We start from the raw sequence: 13,733 nt of genomic DNA, 5'->3' as shown, positions 1-13,733 counted from the left end.
ATGCTCGCTCGTGTTTACATGATTATGACGTCATTTGCGTCATCAATTATGAAAAAATCGAAAAATCTCGAAATTTCGGCCTGTGTTTATTTTCTGTAAGATAACCTCGAGGCCGGCCGCTCGTTCGCAGATTTTTCCATGTATTATTTTCCCTAAACTTCAGTATTTTGGCTTTCATGATTCCTATAAAAATGGCAGTTCGATGCAGGATCACAAGTGGTAAATCATTTTACGTTAATTGCGTACTGTCATCTTCACGCAGCAGTCACATTTTGGACACTCCGAAGTTCTACTATCAGAAAAGTGACGATCATGTGTGCAACGTAAGTTAAACCTTTAACAGGCCCTGCGGGTTTATTGATCACCCTATGTCACTAATATCTCATGCACCTGGTCCATCATATTATCGAAACAGTTTTCAGTACATAGCTAATTATTTTAGTTGCACGTAATGATGCAGCATGTGCGAAGACCTTTAGTATTAGTAGGATCCTGAGGTGCGCTGCATTGCACTTATCCTCAGTCGACAGAGTTTATGATTCATCAGATCAGATTTTATTTATTAATAAAGATAATACATAATACAGTAATCAGAATCTATTCTTGTTCTTGTCACATTCATACTCTATCAATACAAGCATTCTACTATGTTTCTGCTAAACCTCACTTCTGGCAACCTTAAGTTAAAAATGACTATTGCATAGCTAGCCTTTGTCATAATGTTATAAGTATTGCAGATTCCAAGCCAAATAAGTTTATTCACTTTTACACCGCAACAGAAGATCTGCTATCTTGCTTCTTGCATTTACTTTATGTTTAAAAAGTGACTTCAGATGATTTTCTGTCGCAGTCTAGATGTGCGTAAACTTGTTTGGTGTGGACTCCAGAAGTCTCGCAGGTGATGAAACTAACATTTCTGAGACCGTTGCCTATGAGAATGGAGAGGCCGTAACTAGTCAGTTTTGTGACGGCAAGCTAGTAGATATTTACCGAAAACTGCAAGCATCTCCGGGTCATTGGTGCATCGATGAGTGAGCCAGTCGCTGTGTGGACCAATCAGAGTGACCCTCGATCGGCCAAAGATGCGTGAGTGGCGCGTTTGAATCTGAGTGGAGTAATGATTTTTGGTATTAAGCTTTCATTTCCTCAATCATCAGAAAATGTCATCGGATTAGGTTTCTGAAGTGAAATTTCATCTTCTTTTGAAAAGGTTCTTATGAATTTTTGCATCAGATCAACCCCTGAGAAGATATCGTGACGAAAGGAAGACATGCCAGGCATTCTCCCATAAGAACACATGTTAAACTGCGGCCGAGTTTCATCTACTAGCGTGACGTCACAGGAACGTAGTAGCCTCTCCATTCCCATAGACAGTGCTGAGACGTTGGATTAGTATCTACTAGATTGGTGGCATTCTGTGCCTTCATCAACAATTTTTGCGAACGATATTTCTTACAATCTGGCAAACTTTCATTGCAATGAATTTTTTCCAGCATAATATTTTGCACTCTTTGAATTAATAATATCTTTACTAATACTTCCCTGTTTGCAGTGTGGTATTTTAGAAGAATCTACCATGATGTGTTAATTAATCCAAGTGGGCTTGGGTTGATGCACCTGGCTCTGAGAGAAGTTACTGCCAAATAAATTTACGCACTTTTAGAGTGGGACAGAAAATTGGTCATCCTGAATCTTGCATTTTCTTTCAATGCTACTTACATTGAAAATATATGATCCGTTCACACCATACAATCCGATTGCACGCTAAAAGTGCTGAAATGTATTTAATGTCGACTGTAGGCATTGATACAAGTTCTTGCTCTTCCTGTCAGCAGAATTTGCATTACTGACATACCTAGTTTGTAAGTTTCTCATTGCTGTAGACCAGCAAACAGGGATCTTAATCTGCATGTACGCATTATTTTAAATTTGTTTCCTGCCAACCTCTTGATTCCTGCAAGTTGCATATCATAGTTCTAATATGCAGAACAATACCGCCTCTAAAAACTTGCATGAGTCTAATTAACAGAAATTTTCTAGTGTCGAGCTGTAGTAAATTTTACTTTCCACTTTGGCAGCCTCTCAGAAACGGGTGAAAGAGGTGATGAATATGGAAACAAAATTCCTACCTTCTAATTACTTATCCTATCATGATGTCTGTCAACAGGTGAAGAATTATGCAAATCAAGTCGCTGCCATTCCGTTTGCTGAAAGATTTGAGCAACTCTTGCAACCATTCGTCCGATTTTCTCCATGCTGCACTAGCAAGACACTGCATGATTTGAGATCAGAAATAATTTCAAAGAGGTCGGTTTTTTTCCATTGCTTACTTTGATCCATCAGGGTTTTGTAAATCATGTGGAGATTTGATTTACCTCTCAAAATAAATCTCATATCAATGGTGAAATTACTAAGATGTGTATCTCAGTTTGCGGCGTTGCAGACCTCCTGTCATAATTTATTTTCGAACAGAAAATCCTTGAATTTTGTTTCTTGAAAATTTCCGTGTGCCGTGATTGCTTTCCTCTGTGTGAAGAACACTTTATGAAAATTTCAAGCCATGATATTGTTTCGGTCTCCTTTTAAAAAATAAAGCAGGAGCATAGATTTCTAAACCCTACAACTGAGATGAGCATTTTAGCAGTTTCACTGTCTATATTTATGTTACTCGAAACAGGGTGGATTGAAAATTACTCTTTTTCATAATTTGGTCTTAATATATTTTTGTTTTTATCAATGTTATGTCAATATCCATGTTACTCAAGACTAGGTGGATGGAAATTTAAGTACTCTTTTTATAATTTGATCTACATATTTACCTGATGGTTTTATACATGATCACAGCTATGAACAAAGTGGGATATTTGTTGATAATAGTTGTTTACCTTTGCATTGAATTATGGTGACCTGTCTAAAATAGTCAGTTAATAAATGAGACCAAGTATCATCAATCATCATCTATAACACTGGTGAAAATTTTTTTGTAGTTCTGTCCGAAGAGATGATGATGATATAAAATTTTAGACCATGATTTTCTCACAGCAACCTTTCACTGTGACAAGACTTACAAGGGGAGGCTACCGATTGTCCACCTCAGATCGGGTTCAAATTTGGCAGAGAGGTAGAATAGATTAATATAAGAAACCGTATTTTTTTTTAGGTGCCAATGCCCAGCCGTTTTTGAGTTATGAATTTTTGAAGTTGCCGTTTTTTCGTGTCAGCGACGCGCTCAAGTGGGGCCTACTGTGCGCGCATCTTTTAATGCGATCCGAGTGTCCTAACGTTCAATTAACACAGTTGCCCAAACGGTAGCGCGCTCGCCTACGGTGCTGCAGGTTCGGGGTTCGATACTACTTCCGTGAATTACAATTTTGCAATTGATTATTTTGTTTTTTAATAGCTTCATCACAACAAATTGTAAGTCACCTTGTAGACGTTATGATTCTAATTAAATTTTATGTATTTTTTATTTTTTTAAAGAGTGTGTAACAAAAAAGGAAAAAAATGTAATTAGCACCACAACGTCTACAAGGTGACTTACAATTTGCTGTGATGAAGCGATTAAAAAACAAAATAATCAATTGCAAAAATGTAATTCAGGGAAGTAGTATCGAACCCTAAACCTGCAGCACCGTAGGCGAGCGCGCTACCGTTTGGGCAACTGTGTTAATTGAACGTTAGGACACTCGGATCGCATTAAAAGATGCGCGCACAGTAGGCTCAACTTGAGCGCGTCGCTGACACGAAAAAACGGCAACTTCAAAAATTCATAACTCAAAAACGGCTGGGCATTGGCACCTAAAAAAAAATACGGTTTCTTATACTAACCTATTCTACCTCTCTGCCAAATTTGAACCCGATCTGAGGTGGACAATCGGTAGCCTCCCCTTGTTAGTTCATCTTTTGACAGTGTATCGCATCCACTTAGGCATCAAGAGTTTAGGAAAAAACCTTGCAGGTAAACAGTCTGCTAATGTAAGTTCAAAATATCTTTCATCAACTTTTCTTAGTTCCTGTGTGTATCTCTCCGTTAGAAGCAGACGCCCTTCTTTCAATCTACTGTGGATATAAGCTCATTGTTTCTGATACGGTTGCTTCAGAAAACGTTGGAAATTCAATTCAATCAGTCTGAAAAATTTTGTTAAAAAATATGATGAAATACTTCCTTGAGCACAAGATCACCCCATAAGAGAACTTGAAGTGATTTTAAAAAAAATCACTGGGACTTTATGATCATTGGCTTTATTCAGCATATGAATTTCGATATGAATCTGTTAATGATTGTGTATCATTCTCAGACTTCACAGACGGGACAAGTTGAAATTATTCTTGTTGTTTATGTTTTTATTCTTGTTTCTTGTTTTAAAATTTGCCACATTTGTAAAAGCCATGTGCACAAATCAACAAATAAAGCTGTATATCATTATATTTATTATTATTATATTTCAGATTTTCAATCATGTCTTATACTTATTTTTTTTTATTTTCAGCTTATCTAGTCATGCTTGGAGGAATCCTGGAATTCCTTTTTTAGCTTCATCTCTAATAGAAAACTCAACTTTACTGCTAGCAGATGTTGGAAGTATTCATGGAGACAAAAAGTCAGGTGCTTCCGCTGGGTCCTCTTCAGCAGGAGATAAACAAAGCGGCCGTCCCTCAGAAGAACAACTTGATAAAGCGTATAAATATCTATCTGAAATTGTGAGTAGCTAAAATATAGGAGCTTTTCTGAAGCAGTGCTAATTTCAAGAATGTAATGCCATGCTGGCTTGCAAAGAAATTCTGAAAAAGAATTTTTTTTTTATTTTGAATAAAATCATACCTTGAATTCTGATCACGGTAAAGACATGGAGAAAACTAATTAAAGTTAAATAGGACTGGACACTGTCTGGAATTGAAGATTACACCACATATTTCTTGTTCTATATTTTGTGTAAACATAATGGATACATCCAGAGTTGTCGCAGTCAGGAATTACTGAGAAATGTCAAGGAAAATGACTGAAAAGTCAAAGAAAAATTAATAAGTCACCTTCATTTGGTTTCTAAAGTAGGTTTGACCTTTCAAACAACAAATTTTGCCTGAAAACTATTTCAAATTATGTTTTTTTAATCATGTGGCATATCCTCAATTGTCAAGGAATTTTACCAACTGTGTCAAGGAAATTAATTTTCTAAAATCTGCTACAACCCTGAATGTCTAAATATAACAGTTTTTAAAATAGTTTAGCCTTGTTTAACCTAGTTTTAAATTCTTTATATTTTTTTCTTGTTTTTTATACCATTTAACATGCTTCAACGTTGCCAGCCAGTATTTACGGAACTGTCCCCGGTGGGCCAGTACAAAGACCTAAAGACGGAGCATTCGTATCTACTAACATGGGGGAGAAGTGATGCAGCCCTAAAGCTCTGCGTTTGTGTGAGTGTGTAATTAAGCGTGGGAATCCATGGCGGCAAACGAAAATTTGATTTGAACTTGTCCTCTTGATTTTTGCACTTTTCTTGCCCTAAACTTGTCTTAAATTCTTAAAACGAACAAATGAATAAAGTTGGGAGGGTGACTTTTTATAGTAAACCAATTTTGGCTCAGTAACAAGCAAGGATCTCAGTTAAGTTAGTTTTTCTTTTGCACATGGTGGTCCTGCCCGTTCAAACAGGCTGTTACAGTCCTAGATGGCCGTTACTCCCAAATGAGATCAATCAGTCAATGACGGACCAAAAATAACCTAAAGTTAAAAAATATAATATGTGGGTAAGTGAATTTGAGCAAAAATCAACCTAGAATACTTTGTTTACGCAATTTTATTCAGTTCCTGCCCTATTTTTGAATTTCAAACTTTTCCTGATTTCGCTGCCAATCCTCTAGCCAATCGGAAAGTCTGTATGAATTTGCATCATTTTTTTCCTCTACCGCTCCGTCTTTATGTCTTTAGGCCAGAAAAATCACAACCTACTCTGGAGGACAGAGTTCCTTCAGGCTTTATCTGAGAAAAGAACGGGTCATAATAAACTCCCCAGAGGTTCCATGTTTTGGGAGTCGTCTCTCAGGCCTAAAATTTAATTATAATCAAATTAATGAAATTTAATTTTTTTTTTAAAGTTAGGCAACACAATGCTAAAATCCTCACCTATTTTGTATGTTATATAGGTCAATTTTGTATGTACGTACAAGAAAAAAAAGGCCACCAGAAACGTGGCCTGAACTGTGTAACAAGGTGGTAAAATAGTGCTGGGCTCATACTATTTTGCGGGGAAATTAAAGCCAAAAAGTTCATAAATTTTAAGCTCTAATGAGTACCTGCACAAAACTGAGGGGGAGGGGAGAGTTCACCGCAGGCAGCTTGCATTGGAATATTAATTTGAGGTCACATCAAGAGATCTATAACGTTTTGGGTCTTTTTAGACGTCGTCAGCAGATCACACTCGTCAGTGAGCCTAACCTTAGCATCCCGCAGAATCCTCTATCCTCTTCCCCCTCAGTTTTGTATTGGTACTCATTAATGCTCAAATTTTTTATTCTAATTGAAAATACTTAAACTTTTTAGCTTTGTTTTCTCCGCAAAATAGTGTGGACCCAGCACTATTTTACCTCCTTTTTTGTATGTACTATACATGCAGGTGTTGAGTCCCAGTGATAATCAACCTCTCTTGTTCTGAGTGCCTCTTTGTTAATTACTCATTGAATTTTTATTTTCCTCTTAGCATTCGTTCCCGTATTAGTTTTTTTCTTCTTCTATTTCCTTTTTCCTACTGTTTCAGCTGCCAAAAATTATGGTCCAAACTGTGAATTATGAATTAATTGACCGCAATGTTATTATTGAAGATCACTTGAAAACTTACAAAAGAACAGTGTGAGTAAAAATTAATATTCATTGACTTAAGGTTAAGATATTTTTTATATAAATTAGTGACTTCCTTGCATCCTTCTGAATTAGGAAAATACCATCTTGAGTTTTCAAACACACTAGATTTTCTTTTTAAATTACGTTTAAAAGATTCTTAACATTTTTTAATAGTATATTTGTTACCTTTTTAATTTCCAATTCATAAGTATAACGAAAAAACAACATTTTCAATTCTTGTAGTCAGCATTAAAAAGTTTTTTGTCTCTCTGATCTTACTTAATGTTATAAAATTACACAAGAGCAATGCATAATGCCTGAAGCGCTTTAGGGGGTTGGACTGCAAAGCGTTCAGGGGGCATACCCCTAGTTTTTCTTCAAAGGCTGAAAGTAAATTTCCTCTTTAGTGTTTCCACTCAGCTCAACAAGGCTTTTCCCTTCCAATTTTTATTACAAGAAATCCCTTTTTTAATCCTTATAATTAACTGTGATCATAATTCTTTAAAAATAATTCTTGACATCTGACATGAATTTTTGACATGACCATATTTTCCATTTTCAGAGGAGTCCATCATTTAGTCCAAAAACTTGGATATATGAGGTTTTGGGGGCACTTAAAATTCTCCTATGTTAAGTTTTATGTTCTAAAAATGACCTCTCACCCCGAGGAGGGATGTATTAAAGTTCGATGGCGGATCGCCGGCATAACAACTTTCAAGGCAAGTATCTTCCTAAATTTCTTCTCAACAGAGTAGTTAATAGTCATACACCCAGCAGAAACAGCATCTAGATTATGAATGGTAAAAATTTAAGAGTGATGTAAGTTTTGAAGCAAACTCTTAATTTTTAAACTAGCAGTAAATTTTATTATGAAGAGATAATCATTGCGCTCCAGCGCACTGGTTCTTGTTGTATCCTTATGTCCAGGATTAAACAAGAGGTTAGTGACTGATGAACTGAAATAAGAGTAGAATTGATATCAGTCTCTCAATAGGACCCCAGCAAAGCACCTGCAGTGCTTTTGCCTGAGCTGAATTCTCTTTTCCTTCAGTTTTGCATTGCAACTGAATAGAGTTTATTGTATGTCAAATTCTAATCTCTAGTATTTTCTGGCTGTAATTTCTCCTGAGAATAGTGTGAAATAAGCACTGTTCCAGCATCCCGATAATTATAGTAAGAGACCATTCATAAAATACATAATGCAGATTAATTTTAAGTGGATATACATACCATAATTTTGGCTTTTTTGACCCCCTTCCTTTCCCTTGCAACACTTTTGTAACATAGGTCCTTTACCTCCAGCAAGTAAAAAGAAAATAACAAAATACTCCTTCAACTCCACTCCCCTCCTCTTGGAGCGTCTCATATTTTATGAACAGCCCCTAAGTAGTGGCAGCTACCCAATCAAGATTGAGACCAAGAAATACATTGGCACCAGGAGTTGCAGCGCTGCATATGCTCAACTTAGAATTTTTGGATTGTAATTTCTTCTCATAAATCCAAATCTGAAAAATTGACTAAGGAAGGTGATCAGCGAAGCATGGAGTTGGAGGATGGGCAGTAGATCAAAAGCTGTGAGAACTTTAAGTACTTGGGGGTACGATTGACCCAGGATAGAAAGACGGATGAAGCTTTTAAGGAAAGGAGCACCCTAGGGAGGAAGGCTACAGCGATGTTAAATGGAATCTCTGGTATCCAAAGAGAACTAGAGGAGAATTTACAACGTTGTAGTCAAAATTATTCTTATATACGGATGTGAAGTTGGGCAGCTGAAGAACTGGACACAAGGTATGCTAAGAGCAATGGAGATGGATTTCTGGTGAAGGTCTGATGGAATATCTAGAAGAGATTGGGTCCGCAATGATAGAGTTCGTCAGATCAAGGGAGTCGAAAATGACATCGTCTTCGACATCATGACCAAACAGCTTGTCTAGTATGGTCCTGTTAACAGGATTATGGAAGAAAGACTGCCGAGGAAGATGCTTGATTGGGTTTCTTCTGGGAGGAGACAAAGGGGACGCCCAGTGAAAGGGTGGCGACAGGGAGTTTTAGAAGAAATGAGGGAGTGCCAACTCCCTCATGGCGGATGGGTGTCGCAGAGCGCGCTAAAGAGTGCTGTAAAAGCGGCTTTTATGTATGTAATTTCTGTTCAGGGACTGTAATTCATCATGAGTTAATCAAGTTCTCAATCTTTTTGTTTTCAGACCTATTTTCAATTCTGGAAATTAAAGTTTTGGAAGTTCAAAGAAATGCTGGAAAAAGAAGAAGAAGTGTACGTATTTCAGCTGATATTTTTCATTCTTGTCAGCTATGGAGATGTGAAACTGCATCCAATAGCTGTCCCTTACTTTTTTGTCACTTATATTAATAAAACTGATACTATTGTAAGATTAATGAAGAGGCTCATTCTCTTTCTCTGGCCCGCCATTTTTCATGGTATTGATCAATTTTTAATACCTTTTTTGATTTTTGAGTAAGGTAGGAATTCATGAAAGGAAGATGGCCCTACAGTAATGAAAATTTAAATTTTTGATGGTAATTTTCTCAACATACGATCTTATCACTAATGCCAGTTCTTTACAAGATAAATGAAACAAAGTTATGCCCCTTTGCTACAGAGCATTCAAAATTGATGAAACGCTCAATTCTATTCATCTCAGTCTTGACGGAAAGTTTGAAATAAAATGCTGATTTTCATACTCTACTCTCATTTTTTCAATCTTACTTAAGCACCAAATTTCACCCTAAAGCTGAAACTGAACAAATAGAATAGAAGAACGTTTTGTCGATTTCAGGTGCATAAATAGGAGAAGAACATACCTTTGTTTCACTTACTTACCTTGAGTTCTCCTCCTTTATTTTCAATTGCCTCTTGAAAATCAAGCGTCATTGCCAAACTGTGTTGAAATTCAGCACATTTTGTCCTTTAACTCAGTGTATAATATCCATATTTTCTCACACAATCTGGCAACCTTGCAATCAAGAGACCAAACATACCTGAATTCTGCTAAAGAGAGATCCCTCCTATATTAAATTTTAAATCTCCTCTTTTTTTTGCGCAGGTGGTATGATGGCTTTATGATTATCCACTTGAACAGCAATGGACTTATTGGAAAAATCTACATTGACAAGGTATGCCAATGGGTCTGTTACAAGCAAGAGATTCAGTCAACTGTATACACGTTTCAAAGAAAAATTCGCTCAAAAATCACGTCGGCACATTAAAAAAGTCTGAAATTCACTGCTTAGTGCGTTATCTGCATAGTTTCAACACTTTTTTTTCAAATTCACCTCATATGCGAGCAGTCTTTCTTGGTGGCTGGCAATCAGGTTTACCCGAAGAAAGACCTAAAATAAACCTAAATAAACGAAGAATCTTGCAAACTGCTGTAAACTCCCCTTGCGGAAGATTTCAATTGATTCGTAGCTTTTGTTTTTGCAAAATAAAGAAAGACAAAGGAAAAAAACGATTGAAAACAAATGAAATCATACAATAGAAAAAGTTAGTCAATCGTTTGCTCACTTAAGGGAGTTCTTTCTTATTCCTCTCTCTGTGCAAACCTGGTCGGCGGTCTTTGAGGAAAACTGCCCGCAGATGCAGAACTTGAAGAAGTGTGTTACAAACTACACAGATTGCGCTCTAAGGAGCAGATTTCAGACTGTGTAATGTGCCCACTGTGATTTTTGAGCGAATTTACTCCTAAAATGTATCCAATTGGCTGCATCTTGTATTTTATGCTATCTCTGCTGTCAGGCTGAAGTGAATTTTTATCTCAGAGAAATTCTTTCTGGGCATCTAAGGAAGAGATAATCACATTTTAAATGAAGAGAGTCACTTTCAATAATAGTATGTCAAAATGAATGCCTGGCCCAACATTTGATTTTCATCAAAACTCTCAGTTTTGTCAAGCTACCACAGGAAGAATTTACTCAATTCTTACGAGAATATTGTCCCTAAGTCTTGTCCATTGCACACATTCATGTGTAAGAGGTTTGTTTTAATCTGTTTGGACAAGATCTGGTCCAGTGAGAGATTAACATGGCTTGTTCAAAGTGTAGCTTGTGGCTTCAGGAGCTCAATAATCTCAAATCATAGGAAGGCACAGATTTATTGTACGTACTAAAAGTGATGTACCTATCCAATTAGTAGTAGTAGTCGTTAGGTAAACTGACAGAGACGCCATCAAAGGGCTCGGGCACTCAGCGGCCGTCTGTTAAGCTTCTAGTAGACTGTCTTGATAACTCTAGCAGAGCTACAAAGTACGGCATTTTTAATTAAGGCTACTCTCTCACCAAGTTGGGCTATGTTCTTTAAATATCTTTCCGATAGGTGATACTGGCTTAGTTGCCTAACAGTAGCCTATGTATGTATTTGTTTTGACCTTAGGTCACTCCATTTGAAAGGAAACAGATGGCCACATTTATGATCAAAGTACAAAATAACGTATCTTGATGTCGCAATATTCGACTTCCTACTGTACTTAATATTTCCCTTGGAAAATTAGTCAATGCAATAAATACCTTGAAAACTTTCTTGAATTTTCTTCTTTGTTAGCAGAATACTCTGTGTAAATTTAGGGGCTTAGAGGACCAGGTGCATAAGTGCAGTTTTTCCTATTTTGAGAAATACATGTTTGAAGTTTCGAAATCACATGGATCCTTAAGGTGGAAAGAAAATTTAAACCGACTTTTTGATGCTTAAAAATTGGAATTTGGGAGCGAACTTTTCTCAGAATACGCTTGAAGATTAGTTATACTTAAAATCATTACTACCTTTTTCAAAAACTGCACTTATGCGCCTTGATCTCCAAGCCCCTCAATATCAATTTATTAAGTTAGCTTGTTTCTCTTAATAAAAATAAAATAGGAGCGGCAATTTTGCATCAATACAGTGGAGATATGTGGTTTTGCAATTTGGCCATCATTATGCTTTCTCTCTCGTACAAACACTCAATAATATATTTTGCCCCACCTCATGCAATTTCAACTTCCTCTGACATTTTTTGAAAATGGATTTTGTTGCAGATGATGCCTGACGAAGATAAAACTAAGGTGACAAAAGACAAGAATGTACCTCTCACTGCACACCTAGCTATGGTAGGAGCAACACCAGAAAGCCTTGCTGCACTAAAATCTTGTAAGTCAACAAATGTGAAAGATATCAGTAGGCCAAAAAATGTGTTGTCATCAAAAGATAAATGTCATAGTCATAACTCAGTATCGAGTAATCATGTTTAAGAGTGAACTTTAAGTAATTTATTAGCGCTTTGATGTACCCCGTAATTGACATGTGCGATAAGCAGAGCTATCGTATCTGAGCCAGATGATAAGTTTGTATAAAATACAAACATGTCTCATCCATTGAGCTATAAAAGCAGATTCCGTTTCCTCTAGGTGGCTGCTACGTTCAAAACCGCTCGTCAGTTGATGTATCAAAATCTGCAGGCTGTCTCTTACATTTCTCAGTCGGATGTGCTACAACCATAAACACTTTTTATTATTAGCTTGTTTTAATTTTCTTCTGTTACTCTCAATTTTCCTATTTTTCTCGTAGTTTTTCCTGATTTGCACTGAAATCATGAATTTGCTTTGACTAGTGCTCTAGTTCAGTATTTTCCTTTTGCTCTCCTATTTTAAAAATTATTCTTTTTTCCATCTTTCTCTCTTGTTTTTGAAGATTTGAAAGATGAGTTTTTAGAATAAATGAAGTAAAAAATACTCTAGTTTAAGGGCAAATACTGTCAAATTTAGCCCTTTGACATGCAATGAATAAAAATGTGTAATATGAAGCCCTTTAAGTACTCTCCCGCCAAGTGACATCAAAAATGTCCCCAGGAAAAGATAAATTGCTACACAATATCTTGATATCCAGTTCCATGTCAACCAGTTCGCAATTAAGTGACTTCTTCTACAAATGGTTTTTCAGTTTCAATTTCTGTGTTGTTTGTCAGTGATTAAACAGTTACTCTTATCTCTTCCTTCTCTTTCCATGTACAAACAATTTATCAGACACGATGTACTTAAAGGGATTAGAATTCTTCTACAGTTGTCTCGCCGTCTATTTCTATTTTTTATATAAATTCCGATCAAACAATGTTGTATCCTTTTTTTTTATTGGTGGATTTATTCCGAATTCAGGGATATAAGTTTAACTAATATTTAGTTGGAAAAGACATGAAGAAGCAGGTTGTTGCCTGAGAATAAATCAGGTATCCTCCTTGATGAAAATTCATGAAACGGGTGATTAAAGTTTCTTGTTTATTTTATGATACTGTAAAGGATACAAGGAATATATTTGAAGTGAAATCGATGGGCGTTGATCATTGATTAGGTGTCTAATTTTGAGAATTTTTTCTCTTTTTTTTAATTACTTAGGTTTGTATTTACAGATTTCATTGATCATAAGCTTTTCAACATTAATTTTCCTTCTCTACGCATTTCCATCACTAATCCTCTTACTCAGGAGAAATTTTACACAAAATCTTGAACGGGCATAGAAATAGATTTTTTATTGATAAGGAATATCTAGGTAACATTAGTGAAGTTATACTTCAGCGATCATAAATTGTCCTATCATAATCAAAAATACGTTCAAATACCAAGAGATACTTCTAATGAAGGGTGGAAATCGTTATATAAGAGCGTCTCATGTTCAAAGCATAAAGGGATGTACATATCGACTGTAAAACTGAAAGAAATGCGTAAATCGTTTACAGTGTTTTAAAACTCCATTCCTACTTTATTTTTTAAAAAGAGACCAGACCAATATCATAGCTTAATATTTTCAAAGAATATTCTTCACATAGAGAAGAAAAATCGCCGAAGTTTTAAAAAAATGAAGTCTCATAGTTTTTTAAGTAGAAAATAAAGTATGACAGGAAGTATTCAAGGC

At 36.1% G+C, this 13,733-nt stretch overlaps 1 protein-coding gene across 1 annotated transcript; it reads left to right on the top strand.

The window, feature by feature from the left end:
• Positions 1 to 74: 74 nt before the first annotated feature.
• LOC109034544 (uncharacterized) lies at positions 75 to 12,344 on the top strand. The gene is made up of 8 exons (XM_019047760.2): positions 75 to 323; positions 2,168 to 2,307; positions 4,491 to 4,701; positions 6,759 to 6,850; positions 7,404 to 7,560; positions 9,046 to 9,113; positions 9,904 to 9,973; positions 11,867 to 12,344. The coding sequence occupies exons 1-8, from the start codon at positions 177 to 179 to the stop codon at positions 12,077 to 12,079; spliced, it is 1,098 nt and encodes a 365-aa protein (XP_018903305.2). The 5' UTR covers positions 75 to 176; the 3' UTR covers positions 12,080 to 12,344.
• The last annotated feature ends 1,389 nt before the right edge of the window (positions 12,345 to 13,733 follow it).

This window comes from Bemisia tabaci, chromosome 5 (assembly GCF_918797505.1).
Source record: "Bemisia tabaci chromosome 5, PGI_BMITA_v3".
In the NCBI taxonomy this organism is placed as follows: Eukaryota; Metazoa; Arthropoda; class Insecta; order Hemiptera; family Aleyrodidae; genus Bemisia; species Bemisia tabaci.
This window is presented reverse-complemented; position numbering and strand designations above follow the sequence as displayed.

Coding starts and splice junctions, on each gene's coding strand:
- LOC109034544 (XM_019047760.2), top strand. CDS start 177: ATGATTCCTATAAAAATGGCAGTTCGATGCAGGATCACAAGTGGTAAA. Junction 324..2,167: donor GTGACGATCATGTGTGCAAC/GTAAGTTAAACC, acceptor GTCTGTCAACAG/GTGAAGAATTATGCAAATCA. Junction 6,851..7,403: donor AAAACTTACAAAAGAACAGT/GTGAGTAAAAAT, acceptor TTCCATTTTCAG/AGGAGTCCATCATTTAGTCC.